Source organism: Rhipicephalus microplus, chromosome 5 (genome assembly GCF_043290135.1).
Source record: "Rhipicephalus microplus isolate Deutch F79 chromosome 5, USDA_Rmic, whole genome shotgun sequence".
Lineage (NCBI taxonomy): Eukaryota > Metazoa > Arthropoda > Arachnida > Ixodida > Ixodidae > Rhipicephalus > Rhipicephalus microplus.
In genome coordinates, this window is record NC_134704.1 from 99,317,058 (window position 1) to 99,333,987 (window position 16,930).

The 16,930-nt window shown below is 47.8% G+C and overlaps 1 protein-coding gene across 4 annotated transcripts in view; it reads right to left on the reverse strand.

Annotated features, from left to right (window-relative positions):
* LOC142817880 (uncharacterized) overlaps nt 1–16,930 on the reverse strand; it is a 259,330-nt gene that overhangs the window by 147,846 nt on the left and 94,554 nt on the right. For 3 of the 4 annotated variants that reach the window (XM_075895812.1, XM_075895811.1, XM_075895810.1), the window contains 2 exons: nt 14,386–14,544; nt 13,858–13,941 (listed from right to left, as the gene is read on the reverse strand). The exons of the other annotated variant lie outside the window; for it this stretch is intronic. In XM_075895812.1, coding sequence (XP_075751927.1) covers nt 13,858–13,941; nt 14,386–14,544 — 243 coding nt within the window. The remainder of the gene's footprint in view (nt 1–13,857; nt 13,942–14,385; nt 14,545–16,930) is intronic. 4 annotated transcript variants of the gene reach the window in all.

Sequence of the window (16,930 nt, forward strand, 5' to 3'; positions counted from 1 at the left end):
AAAACATGTCACTGATAAACCTCGACGCACAATATTATCTATAGAGCACTTTATCAGCAATGTTATTCACGCAAGAACCACTCGAACGTCCAAATCTTTGCAGGCCACTGCGATAGTAATTTCATAAATCCATCACTCGTTGATATTTCCCTAGCCCTTACTTGTATTGCTGTGTGAGATTAATAACCTTCACTTTTTTTTTCTGATGGCCCCTGCTCGTAGCCGTGTTGTCGTAGCGAAGCGTCAATCTTGTTGCACGCGTCAGTGTTTTACTTCTGGCACCTCAAGTCTGTTCCAGTCGCTGCTGCCAGCGGTCAATTACTCTCAAGATCTCTTCATTCAACCACGAAGTGCACGTACGTTAAGACGTAGTCGAAAGGCTTGCGACACTCATAATCAGTTTGCTTCTAGGTGTTCCAACAGCTCCGACGGAGCGAGATTTGAACTAAGCGCTGAAGGCAACGGTCGACTGCTTGCCGTCTGCTTGCCGTGTGCTCTCCCGTAACTACATGCGGTTGATGCGAATACTAAACTATGCAATATTTTAGAGATTGTTTCAAATTTAACAGTTTAGAATTTGCTTTTTTTATATACAACTAGCTGTTTCAAAACGTTTTTATCGAGCTATGCTCGATTTTTTTTTTTTTTTGCCCCGCCGCGGTGGTCTAGTGGCTAAGGTACTCGGCTGCTGACCCGCAGGGGGCGGTTCGAATCCCGGCTGCGGCGGCTGTATTTGCGATGGAGGCGGAAATGTTGTAGGCCCGTGTGCTCAGATTTGGGTGCACGTTAAACAACCCCAGGTGGTCTAAATTTCCGGAGCCCTCCACTACGGCGTCTCTCATAATCATATAGTGGTTTTGGGACGTTAAACCCCACATATCAATCACTCGTTTTTTTTTATTATGGTGCTTTTAACAAGCTCAGCTAGGGGGTGCAAACAGCAGCATAATCGCGATCTTTCGGGCAGATTCCGATGCTAGGATCACGATAGTCTTGATCCCGATAACGCCTGATCCTGAATAAAGGTGACCGTGTAGCAGCACCTTTTCTGGATCGTGAGTAATCCGGATCGACACTGATCGCGATTAAAAGTGCCCGTCTGACACCGGTATGAATGGGATCGCCGTCACCGGGATCGAACCCAGGACCTTCGAATGAGCAGCTGAGCACAGTAGCCACTGTTCCATCAAGGTGGATGTTTTCCGAAAGTTTAACACAAGGAATACGTGAAAGAAAAATTTATCCTCTGCATGTACAAGGGCAGTAAAATTTTTGCGGTCTGGCATCTCAAGTAATCCTAGGGCATCGTGGCATGCGAACATTTGACCTCTCCTGTACAAGTAAAAAAAAACGAACTTGAGGAATTTATTGTGTGAATTCACATATTTAAAAACCCGGCACGGACAACTTCAATCTTGATTAAAATAAAATGCTATTTTACTAGAATTCTAAGACAACAAAGCACATCAAAAACATTCGATAAATGATGCGAGAGAATGCTGCTGCGCAATAATATCGAATGATTGTCCTAGCTATGACATCGTTTCAGTGTTACTAAGATGTTGAAGCGCTCAATTTGCGAGACCCCTTGACTATTGCGAGACCCCTTGGCAGGGAGCGTGCGCTGCAGCCGCTTTCCGAGCCCTCCGCTCTGCCACCTTGTCTTCGTCGTTCATAGCGAAAAGCACAAGTACAGTGACTGCCGGTGAAAGAGGAAGTGCGCCATGGTCGAATACACGCAAGAGCACGAAAGGCAAGAGCACGCGCATTCGACGCATCGGAGTGGAGCGAGCGTCCCCAGCACCATCTAATGACCAGTTCGAGTACAAGCAAAGCGAGCGCTATCTATTGAGCACCCCGATTATTAGCGGGTGGCTACGACTTGACGCGGGACTGACCCACACTCTAAAAGGCTTCGCTCCTAAAAAACTAGCAGTTCCGTGTACGAACACAACCGATCAGCAAAGCTCCTTGAAAATGGAACGCAGGCGACTATGTGCCAGATCTCGCGGTTGGCTTCCATGAAGACGACGGGGTGGGGAGCGTGTGCGGAGAGCATTTGCTGCGCTTGGTGGCGCAAACAACTCAGCGAGTGAGTGTGGCGCGTGCATCGCAGACACAGCGCCTGCCTTCTCGCTGCACTGAGAGCATGCACCTGTTGTTTCGCTCGGCGTGCTCTCCCGGTGCAGGAATCTTCTATGGCAACAGCTGCCAGGGCGGGGTACTGGCCTAAGTTACCTTGCAGACGACGTTTGACTAATGCCGACCAGTGCTGTGACTAGTCAGCCGAGAGGGCAAGTGCAGTCACCAACCGGCGGCTACCTGCGAAAGCATACCTCCAAATGGATTTCTCCCTGTGTCATCTGCTAGCCACGCCGTGATTGAATGTGCATTTACGTCCTGCACGTCGTCAAAAGGTGCTTTGTTCCGTAGTGTTAGCGCCAGTTTAAGTGCTTGTACGTATGCTCAACGCTATGTACAGGAGCATTTGACCTTAGGATTTAGGATGTTGTAGGTTGCTCGATTGGTTGATTTATATGCGGGGCTTAACGTCCCAAAACCACCTTGTGATTATGAGAGACGCCGTAGTCGAAAGCCCGAGAAATTTCGACCGCTTGGGGTTTTTGAATGTGCACGTAAATGTGAGCACACAGGCCGACAGCATTTTCGCCTCCAACAAAAATGCAGCCGCCACTGCCGGAATATGAGCCCGCACCTTGCGTTCAGCAGCCAAGTACCTTAGCCACTTGGCCCTTGCAGCGGGGCGTTGGAGGTTGCTTGGCTGCACATGCACTCTATAATTGATTGATATGTGGGGTTTAACGTTCCAAAACCACCATATGATCTTGAGAGACGCCGTAGTGGAGGGCACTGGAAATTTCAACCACCTGGGGTTCTTTAACGTGCACCCAAATGTGAGCACATGGGTCTACAACATTTTTGCCTCCATCGGAAATGCAGCCGCCACAGCCGGGATTCGATCCCGCGACCTGCGGGCGAGCAGCTGAGTACCTTAGCCACTAGACCACCACAGCGGGGACATGCACTGTAATAAGATCAGTGGGTGCATTTGTCGAGATTCTTGGGTATTGCCGTCAAACACCGCGCTCAACAGAATCATTTGAATTTGATTGCTGTTTCTGCACTTTAGGCAAATCGTAGAGAACGCTTGGCATCGCCCAAATATCTATCTATCTAGCCTCTATCTATCTAGCCGCCTACGACATTTAGCTGTCCTGGCCGTTTCGATAATGGTATCGATACCAAACTTGGTATTACGTAACATGACAGTATGAGGAACATATTTTACTACTCATACCATGAAAATCATGATGTATATGTCATGAATGTCACGATTTATATCTTATAATACCGCAGCTCTTGCGGTGGTTTACTTCACATGGCATGTTGCAAAACTGGTATGGTATGACATGATTGCATGGCCAACACAAGCGAGAGACCCTCACATGAAATTCATGGCATGCGTATCATGTAACAACATGATTACATGCCATGCTAACGATGCGCTTGCGGCTGTTTCGCTAGTGTCACAAATACCAAATTTGGTATTACGGCAGGTGAATGGATGACGAAGCTATTTTACTAGTGCAAACATGATAATCATGAGATGCTTGTCATGTAACAACCTGTCTACATGCCACACTCACAATGCGCTCGCGGCCGTTTCGCTAGCTTCAGATATGCCAAATTTGGTTTTACGTGATGCCAATGGATGACGATGGTAAGTGACTGGTGCAAACATAATAATCATGAGATACGTGTCAAATGATATGTGATACCTTCTACCGAAAACGAGGAAACCGCAAGTGGACATGAAGGAGCTCTAATGGCGAAAATAAGAACGAAATAGACTTCATAATGAGTGCACACCCAGGCATCGTGCAGGATGTGGAAGTGGTTGGCAACGTACGGTGCAGTGACCATAGAATGGTATGGTACAGTCTCGAATTCACCTAGACATTAGAAAGGAACGACTGAAACTGATACGCAAGAAGCCAATCAATGAGCTAGCATTGAGAGGTAAAGTACAGAAGTTCAGAGTCTCGCTTCAGAACAGGTACTCAGCTCTTAGTGAGGAAACTAACCTTAGCATAGATACAAAGAATGAGTATCTCACGAGTATCATTACGGAGTGTGCAGTGGAAGTTGGAGGCAGGGTAGTTAGACAGGACGCTGGCAAGCTTACCCAGAAAACGAAGAATCTCATTAAGAAGCACCAAATCATGAAATTCTTAAGTACAACAGACAAAATAGAACTGGCAGAGCTTTCGAAGCTGATTAATAGGCGTAAGGTATCCGATGTAAGAAGGTATAAACTGGAGAGAATTGAACACGGTCTGAAAAATGTAGGAATCGCCAAAGCTGTGAAGAGGAAACTTGCGATAGGCAAAAATCGGATGTATGCACTAAGGGACAAAGAAGGCAAAATAACTACCAATATGGATACGATAGTTACAATAGCGGATGAGTTTTACAGAGATCTGTACAGTAGCCAGGACAACCACAACTTTAATACTATAAGAACTAGCAGTAACCCAGATGGCACCCCATCAGTAATGATAGAAGAAGTCAAAAAAGCTTTGGAGAGCATGCAAAGAGGCAAAGATGCTGGTGAGGATCAGGTAGCATCAGATCTGCTGAAAGATGGAGGACATATTGTGGGAGCAAAACTAGCCACTCTGTTTACGAGGTGTCTCCTGACAGGAAGAGTACCAGAGTCTTGGAAGAACGCTAGCATCATCTTAATACATAAGAAAGGAGATGACAAGGACATGAAGAATTACAGGTTGATTAGCTTGCTCTCTGTAGTATACAAGCTATTTACAAAGGTAGTTGCTAACAGAGTAAAGAAAACATTAGAATTCAATCAACCAAAGGAACAATCAGGATTTCGAACAGGCTACTCAACAATCAACCGCATTCATACTATCAAACAGGAATAGAGAAATGCTCAGAATGTAACCGACCACTATACATAGCCTTCATAGATTACGAGAAGGCGTTTGATTCAGTAGAAAGATCAGCCGTAATGAAGATACTGCGAAATCAAGGCGTCGATGAAGTATATATTAACATCATAGAAGAAATCTATAGGGGATCAACTGCTACCATAGTGCTTCATAAAGAAAGCAACCGAATACCAATCAAGAAGGGTGTAAGGCAGGGGGACTCAATCTCCCCAATGCTATTTACCACGTGCTTACAGGAGGTTTTCAGAAGCCTAGAATGGGAACAGTTAGGGATAAGAGTTAACGGAGAGTACCTTAGTAACCTGCGCTTCGCCGATGACATTGCATTGCTGAGTAACTCAGAGGACGAATTGCAACTCATGATTACCGAGTTAGACAAGGAGAGCAGAAAGGTGGGTCTTAAAATGAATCTGCAGAAAACGAAAGTAATATACAACAACCTCAGAAAAGAGCAGCGTTTCGAGATAGGTAATAGTGCACTTCAAGTTGTAAAAGACTATGTCTACTTAGAGCAGGTAATAACCGCTGAGCCAAACCACTAGATTGAAGTAACTAGAAGAATAAGAATGGGGTGGAGCACATTTGGCAAGCACCCTCAAATTATGACAGGTAGATTGTCACTATCCCTCAAAAGGAAGGTATATAACAGCTGTATCTTGCCGGTACTTAGCTACGGAGCAGAAACCTGGAGGCTTACACAGAGGGTTCAGCTTAAATGGAGGACGACGCAGCGAACAATGGAAAGAAAAATGGTACGTGTAACCTTAAGAGACAAGAAGAGAGCAGAGTGGATTAGGGAACAAACGGGAGTTAAGGACATCATAGCTGAAATCAAGAAGAAATGGACATGGGCCGGGCATGTAGCGCGTAGAAGGGATAACCACTGGTCGTTAAGGGTAACTAACTGGATTCCCAGAGAAGGCAAGTGGGTAAGGGGAAGACAAAAGGTTAGGTGGGCAGATGAGATTAAAAAGTTTGCGGGTATAGGGGGTGTGCGTCGGAGTGAGACGCTGTGCGGACGTGTTTCGCATGAGCTCCGGCCCGGTGACCGACTATCGGCGGACGCGCTTTTTTCTGGACTTGCTGTCAGTGGGCTCGTCTGCAGGAGGTTGCCCTGTACCTACGGACACCACTCGTTTAGGCAAGTTTGTCCCCGTTTTTGGAGTTTCCGAGATTTTCCTATCAACCCCGCGGTGGCAAGGCTAGGCCTATCTCCTAGGCCAAGCCTGGCCTGGGCCGCGTCGCCCAGCGTCTGACTTGCGCCCGGTGACCGTGGATCTTGTTGGGCTGAAGATGGAGTACTACGTCGAAGGGGAGACTATAACACCCGAAGATTTTGAAGCTGGAGAGTGGGCTCCAGTGCTGAAGGCACAGGACCGATTTAAGAAGACTCGGCATGGCGACAACGCCAAGAGTAAGCCTTGCGAGACGCAGGCCGGCAGCGACGGGCGCAAGACGCACGGAGCGCAGCAAGTCAAGCGGGGGAAAGCGCCGGTATGGAAGAAACGCGGACCGTTTCTCAAGTTGCCAGCCACGGATTTCAAGATTGTGTACAGGCCCCAGAACTGGGACTTGAGTGTTGTGACAGCGAGAGAACTCGGATGTGCATTGAGAGCAGCAGCGCGTCTAACGAGTGCGATTGCCGCGGAAGAAGACATTGTGCGGGTTAATGGCACAAACAACACGTTGACGGTGAGCACACCGTGCATAAATCGCAGTGGGGCATATGCGACTGTGAAGACGCTCAAGCTGGGTGATCGTGACCTGCCGGTTTCGGCGTTCGTGGCGCCGTTGGAGAACTCCGTGCGGGGGGTGATTTATAATGCTTATGATGGATGCCCAGTGGAAGAAGTTCGGGCGGGATTCCTGAAGAAGAATGAGGGCATAGACATTCTGGACGCGAGACCTCTGGGAAAGTCAAAGGCGATTCAGATTACGTTCGGGGGAAAACACATACCCCGGCAGATTATTTACTGGAACTGTCTGTACGCTGTGATCCCGTACAGAAATTTAGTCGACACCTGCTACAACTGCAGACGAGTTGGACATCGAGCGGACGTTTGCTATCGTCCGAAGAGCAACCTATGTCACCGTTGCGGGAAGGACCATCCTGCCCCGCCAGAAGGAGAGCCACCTACGTGCACGCCGGTCTGCATCGTGTGCCATGGTGCGCATCACACAGGGAGCTGTAACTGCAAGTTTCGCCTGGCTCGCAAGCCACCGACAGGCCGACAGCAGAGCATCGAAAGAGATAGCGAAGCTGGCAACGATAAGCGTTCCTCGAGGGCCACTGAGCGGTCACCGAGGGGTAAAGAAGGCAGAAGCAAAAGCAGGGACCGGTCGAGTTCCTTCCCGCCATTGCCAGGGCGCGGGGGCGGCCAAGATGGTGGACGAGCATCCAGTACCAACAGCTGCGCACGCGACACCAACAAAAAGGTGAGCTTGTCAGGCACGGCCTCCCAGAACGAAACCGCTCGAGAGAGGGAGTTAGCAGCGCTGGTTCAGCGACAGGGAGACTTGATTAAAAGAATGGAAAACAGAATTGCAGAGATGGAACGCGCACTTAGAAACGACCAACGGCAGGGGACACAGGCACCAGCAGTGCAAGGCCTACAGAAAGCGACGCAAGAGGCGTCTGCTCGCGTACAGGAGAGTGCAGCTATGGAAGTGGAGAATCGGGGGACAGTGAAGAGACCACTGCCGGGAGATGAGGTAGCTAACGCAAAACGATTAGCCGAAACGTCACCAGTAGACATGCCACAGCCTGTTTTTAAGGTTATTAGTCTTAAGTCGGATGTAACAACACTTGCGGATAAAGTAGGCAAACAAGGGAAAAGACAGGATAGGTTGGAGGCTCGAGTCGAAAAGATCGAAGCCAGATTAGACAAAATAAAGGAGCGTCTCGGCATGCTCTCCACTGAATTTAAGGACTCCCAAACCCAGGTCATGGGCATGTTTCAGCAGCTTCATACTCTATTGGAGGCAAGACTGCCTCCCGTGGGTGGCCAAGTGCCATTAGTCAACCTGGTGCCTCATCATGGCGCCTCGCCAGCAAATTGAGGTTTGGCAGTGGAACTGCAGGGGCTTTCGTCAAAAGCGGGGTAACCTGCAGTTGCACGTACAAAATCTGGACAGTAAACCAGACATAATAGCCTTACAGGAGGCTAGTGGTTCAGTAAAATTACCTGGATTTAAGGCATTTACAGCGCCAGGAACTGATTCAAGGGGCGTATCACGCGTCTTCACAGCCGTGCTAGTCCATCGCAACATCACTGCCATTCAGCATTCCGTAGATAGCAGCAGGGAAGACTATGTCTTGCTTGAGATTTTGCCTAAACGAAAGTATGAGAAGAGTCTGTTTTTACTTAATGTGTATAGTTCTCCAAAAGATAAAGGATTGGGCTTGCCACAACTCCTGATTCAAACTCAACGGTTAGCAGCTCGCGCTCCGCTTATAGTAGTAGGAGATTTCAATGCGCCTCACCCGGAGTGGGGTTATATTCGAGCCAGCCCAAAGGGCAATCGGCTTTGGCAAGTTGCCCGGGATCTGCGATGGACGCTGTTAAACAATCCACAAGATCATACGAGGATAGGCAACAGCATAAGCATGGATACCTCCCCAGACCTTACGTTTTTTAGAGGCATCAGTAATGCAAAGTGGATTAACACGGGACAAGCGCTAGGAAGTGATCACTATATCCTTTCCACGACGTTTAGCGCTGCGAAGCATAAAGACAAAGTGAGGGGGCATAGAATTACAGATTGGGACAGATTTAGGAAAAACAGAGCAGACACTGTAAACGGGAAAATTAATGACCTGGATGCATGGGTACAGGCGCTCAAGGAGGATGTAAGTAATACCACGGTAGAAGTGGCAGTCGAGCAGGAGGAGTTTACCGCTGACTCGAGACTATTACACATGTAGGAAGCGCACGCGAGTCTCTTGAGAAGGTGGAAGAAGCAAAAACATAATGGCGTCCTTCGCAGAAGGACTGCCAAGTTAGAACGTAAAATCGAAAATTGTGCAATTGAGTTGCAAGCCAAGCAGTGGGGCCAGATTTGTGATCGCATGAATGGACAGTTTGGATGCAAAAAGACATGGCAGCTGTTAAGGCATCTTTTGGATCCGGCAGCAACGAAATCGGCGCAACGGGGGCAAATGACTCGGTTAATGCATCAATATAAAGGCACAATTGGAGAGTTTATACAGGAACTCCGGAATCGGTACATAATTGATGGAGTAGACGGTTGCTTACCACACTACTCGGGGGTGGAAAACTCCGACCTAGATGAAGAGTTCACAATTGCGGAGGTGGAGTTTGCCATGGGGCAGCTGCGTACTACGTCTGCCGCAGGTCCGGATGGAGTTACTAATAAAATGCTGAGAAACCTAGATTTCAAATCGGTCGGGGCGATCACTGACTTGATAAATGAGTATTGGGTGGCCGGGGAGATCCCAGCACAATGGAAGCATGCTAGGATTATATTTATTCCGAAGCCAGGCAAGAAACTCTGCTTGGAAAACCTGCGCCCCATATCGCTGACATCATGCGTGGGCAAATTGATGGAGCACGTGGTTCTCAACAGGCTTCAGAATTATGCAGAGGACAAGGCCATCTTTCCCCCAACTATGATAGGTTTCAGGGCCAATTTGTCCACACAGGATGTCATGATACAGTTAAAACATGATGTAGTCAATCCCGGGCATGGCACGGGCACCAAAGCTGTATTAGGGCTTGACCTGAATAAAGCTTTCGACAATGTTTCACATGAGGCAATATTGAATAACCTATCGGAAATTGGCCCAGGGGTCAGGACATTTCGCTACATCAGATCATTCTTGGAGGGCCGAACCGCAGAAATTTCAATAGGAGATATCAAATCGGACTCATTCGCGTTGGGAGGCAAAGGGACGCCGCAGGGTTCAGTTTTGTCACCGTTCCTGTTTAACATCGCCTTAATTAAAATACCGCCGAGGCTGGAGGAGATACCGGGACTCAAACACACATTTTATGCAGATGATATTACTCTATGGGTAACCAGGGGTAGTGACGCGCATCTGGAAGAAACACTGCAACAGGCAGTTAATATTGTCGAAGAGTTGGCAGGGGAGGCGGGACTTTCATGTTCCAGCCAAAGTCCGAGCTCTTTGTGGTTCGAGACAAACCCAGAGGGCTACATGCAAGACACTATGTTCCGCCACCGCCGTTAGAGGTAAAGGTAGGGGGTAGGCCGGTAGCTGAAGCTCAAACGATTAGAATTCTTGGCCTATATCTGCAAACTAACAGGAAGAATAGGGTGGCCCTTGAAAAACTTAAGACCACGGTCAATGCTACTGTCAGGCTAATCAGAAGAATCGCTAACCGTAAAAGCGGGGTTAAAGAAAAAGAACTCTGTAAGCTGGTACAGGCGTTTGTGCTCAGCAGGATTACTTACGCGACACCTTATATGAAGTTGGATGCCGCAGAAAAAGGTAAGGTCGAGGCTATGATCCGGCAAGCTTACAAGGCAGCGCTTGGGTTGCCTAACAACGCGCCTACAGAAAGGCTGTTAAAACTAGGGATACACAACACCCTGGATGAATTATGGGAGGCGCATCTGGTGATGCAGCACGCTAGGCTTTCGACAACCAAAGCGGGCAGGATTATATTGGAAAGGATTGGCATTGGAGCAGAGGCTCCCACTGGGGACACTAAAATTCAGGTACGGCGAGAGTTACATAAAGCCCTGTACATAAAACCTTTGCCCAAAAATATGCATCCGATTCACCATACGCAGCGCAGGCAGGCAAGAGCCAGAGCTTTACACGTTGAGTACGGCAAGTACAAAGCGGCAGTCTATACAGATGTTGCGGAATATAAGGACAAAGACGCTTTTGTGATTGTGGTGGTGGACAGGCGGAGGCGCTTGATCGCTTCTGGATCGGTCAAAACCCGCTCCTCGGAAACTGCAGAGGAAGCGGCAATAGCGCTAGCTATAACTAATTCGCAGTCAGATTTGATTTTCAGTGATTCAAAGACAGCCATCCGAAATCTGGCGAGGGGCAGAATATCGGCGACCGCTGCACGATTTCTGCATAGGGCCACGGGACGAGAAATGAGAGAAATAGAAATTGTCTGGGTACCAGCACACTCTGGGAACCCTGGGAACGAGGCGGCTCACCTGAATGCTCGAGGTTTCGTCAGCCGGGTAGGTGAGCCGCCAGTTCCGGGGAGGTCCGCGAGAGATGGGCTGGTGTCTTTTCATGACATAACGAATCATTATAAACTAGAGCGGAGGTTTTATCCGCCCCCGCACAAGCGGTTGACTAAGGCGCAGGAATGCGTCTGGAGAAAACTGCAGACGCGATCTTTTCCCAACCCTTACGTGTTGAACAAAATGTACCCGGAGGAGATTAAGCCGCAATGCAAATGGTGTCAGGCTGTGGCAAAATATGATCACATACTTTGGGAATGTAGCATAGTGCCGCCGCCGGTGGATATTATGCGTGATCCCTCTCTTGAGCACTGGGAGGCCGTGTTGACCAGCTCAGACCCAGTCGTCCAGTTAAGGGTCGTGGAGTGGGCCACACAGGTCGCCGCCAACCTTGGGTTGATGGCCATCTAACACGGAATCATCCTCAGTTGCTTTCTGACGAAATAAAGTTTTTCCATCCATCCATCCATTGCGGGTATAAATTGGCAGCAGCAAGCACAGGAACGGGTTAACTGGCCGGACGTGTGAGAGGCCTTCGTCCTGCAGTGGACGTATTCAGGCTGATGATGGTGATGATGATGATGATGATGATGGCAACGACGACGTGTCATATGAGAGCAGAACTACATGCCACAGTCAAGGCGATCATACGTTTCGACATGACGCGGTGCGCACGCTCGCGGACCTTCATTTCGTCGCGTGACGCCGGCGTTGCCACGTCAGGCGCCGGTACTGCATATACTCGCAGGCGCGCGCCGTGCTGCGTTGCTTTGGCACATGCACGTTTCAGCGCGTCTGGTGACCGTTCGTCACGAAAAGAAGGAGACGCAGTGTTGTCTGAGTAACGCATAGGCACAGAATAATGTTACTCTATGGCATTGGCCCGAAATTCAGCATGTCGCATTTCACGCCGTTTGCCGTCGGGCCGCGCCGACGTACGCTGGTCGCACCTGGCGTCAGACGATAGAGTGCTCCCGTTTTGCTAACGTAGCGTCGCTGTGCCCAGCGAGCGCGCGCGTCAACGCTACATGGGAGTATATTGGGCCCTTCATAATGCGCTCGCAGCCGTTTTGCTCGCTCCACATATACCAAATTTGGTGTTATGGGACATCAATGGACGGCGAAATATGTTGGTAGTGCAAACATAATAGTCAAGGCACGCGTGTCATGTAAGAACATGACAACATACCACGCTCATAGCGTGCTCGCGGTCGTTTCGCTAGCTCCGCATATACTAAATTTTGTATCACGTGACGTGAATAGATGACTAAGGTAAACGACACATTAAAACAAGATAACCATGACATGAAGGTCATTTATGGCATCATTTACCTCCACCTCGTAACGTTGTTCTTATTTTAAAGTAACATGTCAACATTCCTTATTCATGCTTTGCATATGATCGATTACCACTGTGCGTGGAATCTGCCAATTTTTTTCATTAAAATGTATTTAAGGAGAGGTTCGTGCCTAGGTATGGGTGGCACCAGCTACTCCTCTTCTCTTGGGCAACAGTCGACATCGCATATTAGGTAACACTCACAAGGCTATACAAAGCTACGTATCACACTCATGCACTGAGTTCATATTTTCATTGCAGAAATGTGTACACATCAGTGTTTCGGCCATGCATGTTATTGGGCGTGGGGAGAAGGGGGGAGAAGGCATGCGGAATATTTTTGGTGGGGTTTGGAGCCTTCAGCTTTCCATATTTTCCGCTGGCGCCGCATCTGAATAGTCCTGAAACAGTAAGGAAACACGCGGGCAGCAAACAGAGGCCGCAAATTTCAGCCTATTGTTAAGCATCTGTACCGAGTACTTGAGCGGTGAATGAGCGCGTACCGGTTTAGAAAGGTGCTAATTCACTTGCTACGACACGTGGCCAACCTCGACTACAACAGCACTGCTATGGGAAAACGTCATACAGAGCGAAAACGCATAATGTCTCCAAGGGGGAGCATTGCTTCATTGGCACTACTTATAGTAACACTGAAGGGGCTTCGTGAATTGGTTCGGTAATGAAGAGCGTACAGTCGCCGCCATTGTTAGGGGCATGCAAAGCGGGTGACCGTGCTCCCCGGAGCGCCACGACGGCCACCGTGCGAACTACTACGACGCAAGTGCAGTGGGCGCCACAGGCAGAGTTAGCTGCGCGTCGTCTGCTACGTTGCTTCCCATTTACCCTCGATCTGTGAAACCTAAGTTGCGCACGTCGAAGTGGGAGGCACCGTAGCCGACAAGGCACATCCAACTTCACCTCTGGCGTTTATAGCGCTTGCGCCGCAATATTTCGCGCGGCGCCCACTTGGTGGCCCGACAAGAGCGGCCACGCGTACCACGTTTCCTAGAACAGTGGCCGGGACTGTACTAATATTACCGGCAAGCTACAGTCAACGCATTCTATCAGTTGACAATGGGCTCGAACAGCCCACAGTGAAGTGCCGTTATGTGTATCTGTAGACGCACCGCCAACCGCTTATTCACACTACCCATGGTACCAGCTCTAATACGATGTCGTGGCAAATAACAATATTTCAAGTAGTGCTCACGCACTCCCGGAGGACAAGGCATTTCCTTACGATGTTTCTCCGTCAACAAATTAGTTTTCGCTGTCTCTGCCGATCTCCGTGACTACAGTATACGACCGCGCAGTATTGCGAATCCAACTCACCGCATTTTCCAGACTTTTTTTCACGGTCCTCATCAGGCCGTTTCTGGAAGTAGTCCTCGATGAACTTCTTTAGATTCTCGTCCCCTGAGGAAGAAAATTTTGTATTTATCTTTTAGCGCTTGTCGTTGATTTTTGAGAATGGGCTTACGTTGAGGCACATGATTTACTGTAACACTGCTGCATTGAAACGTCTCAATGGTCTTACTGAGAGTTCATGTAAGGGGCGCGTTTATTACGTTGTACCCCACATCTCACCAATTAGTGTGCCGCAAACGCAATACTTGTGGCGGCGTTTAATTGTCACTGCATATTTTGCTAAGCTTTCACTTTAACCTGGATCTCGAATTCACAGTCCTTATTGACATACAAAAATAGAGCAAAGAATACATCAGTGAACGCTGCTTACACCCCGTTTGCAAAATTTTTATGCGCGTGGCTGTAGAGGACAATCAGTTCTTAACGTTTGTGCACACAACCACACCTCAGTGCTTGCCTAAATTACGGCGTATAGTGCTGTTCTATACCTACCGCATGCTTTTTCGTCGGAGCCCTCCGGGCAATCCCGCTGTCCGTCGCATATGAACTCTCGTCGTACGCAGTGCCTCCTCGCTTCACTGCAAGGAAAGTGGCCCTCGGGACAGGTGTGCTTGGTGGGTTTGTCAACCGTAGCAGCGGACGAGCACAGCACTGCAAGTAAGATATGTCTGATTGATTAACTGATTGATTTATTGATTTCGTTCGAAGATGTCTCGGATACAATGGCAAAAAGCAAATGCGTTCTGCGTGACGGGACTACAGAACATGATGGCATGCAGTTAGCCTGCAGCGACGGAATAGGGGAGATTATGTACGCTGAACACATGCAGAAAAACTTCTCATGTAAAAAGATGCCAAAAAGTCCATAATTTTATACTAATTAGGAAGATTTGTGCAGTTACAAATAACTCATGACCAGAGACCTTGTGCATCTTGGCACGCTCAGCGGAACGAAACGAAAAAGAAACGAACACGTAAGCAGCACTAGCGCTAGTCATCGAGAGAAAGTTTACTGACATAAAACGACGAAAATTTGCAGACGTGGCCTTAAACTGCTAATACGTATACAAGCCATGTAACATTTAGGGCAAAGTAGGTGTGCAGGAATGAGTTAGCGGGTTTGCAACCAAATTTGCCTGATTTTACTATTGTTTATCCGAATATACCCGGACGAAATAAAGCCTAAGCCTATTTAACACTTTGGTGTCACTTTCGCTCTGATTTTGGAACGACCAGTCAGCGCTCAGTGATTGCAATATATTCGCCAGTTGGAAAGCACACAAATAGTTTTGTATCTGTACTTTTTTGAAGGTTATAGAGGATTGAGCCTCCGTTTAAAGTCACGTCCTTGAACTACTCGGCAGACAGATGTAATCACGTGCTCCGCGCGCCTAAGAAATAGAAGGCAATATTCTAAATCTATCTGAGAGCATCCTCGTCCAAAACTTGTTTGGTTCGGCAGTGTTACGATCCACAATGTTGTGCTCACAAGATGTCCTACAGCGGCGGATGCTTGTGGGTCTTTCTGCGACATTAACCATTGTTCGGTTCTCAAGTGCCGAAATGACAACATGGTCATTAGGAACACGGTAGTCGAGCGCTCAGGAAGTTTCAAACCCCTGGGGTTCCTTAATGCGCACTGATGTCGCGCGGTACACTGCGCCAGAAGAATTATCACCTTCATCGAGAATGCGGCCGCCGCGGCCTAGATTCGGTCGCGCGACATCGAGCACTTTGTCCAAAATGAGCTCGTCGTAGCCTCAAGAAAAAAAAAACGTCGTTTTTAAAGTTGAAAAATGGTGAAGTTCACGTTCCCATAGGGAAGACGGATCAAGCGATGCTTGATGCGCACGTGCTTTGTCTGCTGAATTGTTGTTTTCAAACCGTATTGGTCATTGTTCCTTCCCAAACTTTTCCTGCATTTAAACCAGGGAGCGGACCATCTGTCTGTCACGTGCGAAGCACCGCCACACCCCAGTTGCTACAAACAAAAATTATATATATATATATATATATATATATATATATATATATATATATATATATATATATATATATATATATATATATATATATATATATATATATGAAAAAGAAGTGTATACTTAAGGGCTCGTTTTTCCGTGTTTTGACACAATAATAGTGAAATCTGACAGACAATAATGTATAGGGGAGGTTATAGACCAAATTGTAAGGTAAGCGTGAAAAAAAAAAGTGGGTGAAAAGATAACTCAACCTGCGACCTTCGAATAACGAAGGTCGCAGGTGGTTTATGGTTGGAACATATCACGGGTGAAAGTGATTCTCGTGAGTTTGCGCGACAGTAGTCATGTGACATCAGCTGCGGGATGTTACGTGATTTTAAATGCGAATGGTTTCTTTATGCATAGTGGAAGCACTGTGGGCGTGCCTCTCTCTCTTCATCTATCTATTTATCCGCCAGTGCCAGTGGTATGCGCCACAGGTGATTGACGCTTAGTATTTACGCAGAAACCACGAAAACCGACATGGGCAATTTCAATGCGTGAGCGTTCAGGAAAACCGGTAATCGGCAGCGTTGACAGGACAAATGCAAAGCACAAGTGTGAGGAATCAAACCCAAGTATTCTACGTGGCAATCACGTATTCTACCGCAGAACCATGTGAGTTCACAGAACTACTTCTCAAATAGGCCCTAATGTTCGTAAAACGTCAGTAGTAGTTGCAAGGCTAACTATCGAATTTTATTTAACCATACATTTGTACTCATACGGTAGAACCATCACGTCAGGCTAACGTCTATTCTAGTTAGATGCCATGCACTGTAATTGATTGATGTTCATCGTCGCGAGCACCAGCGCTTCATATCAGCTTATCGCTTTTGGTGTTTCTAATACTCTTGTTCCTGTGAGAAACATGAGTAGGCTTCATGTCATGTGGGAGTGCATGACATTTCTATAATAAAGTATTAGGCATTAGTATAGAAGCCAGTGCTTTCGAAATGCTGTAGGAATACCTATGCATGCTTGGCGCTGACGAGTGGCAGGGATGAGATCTG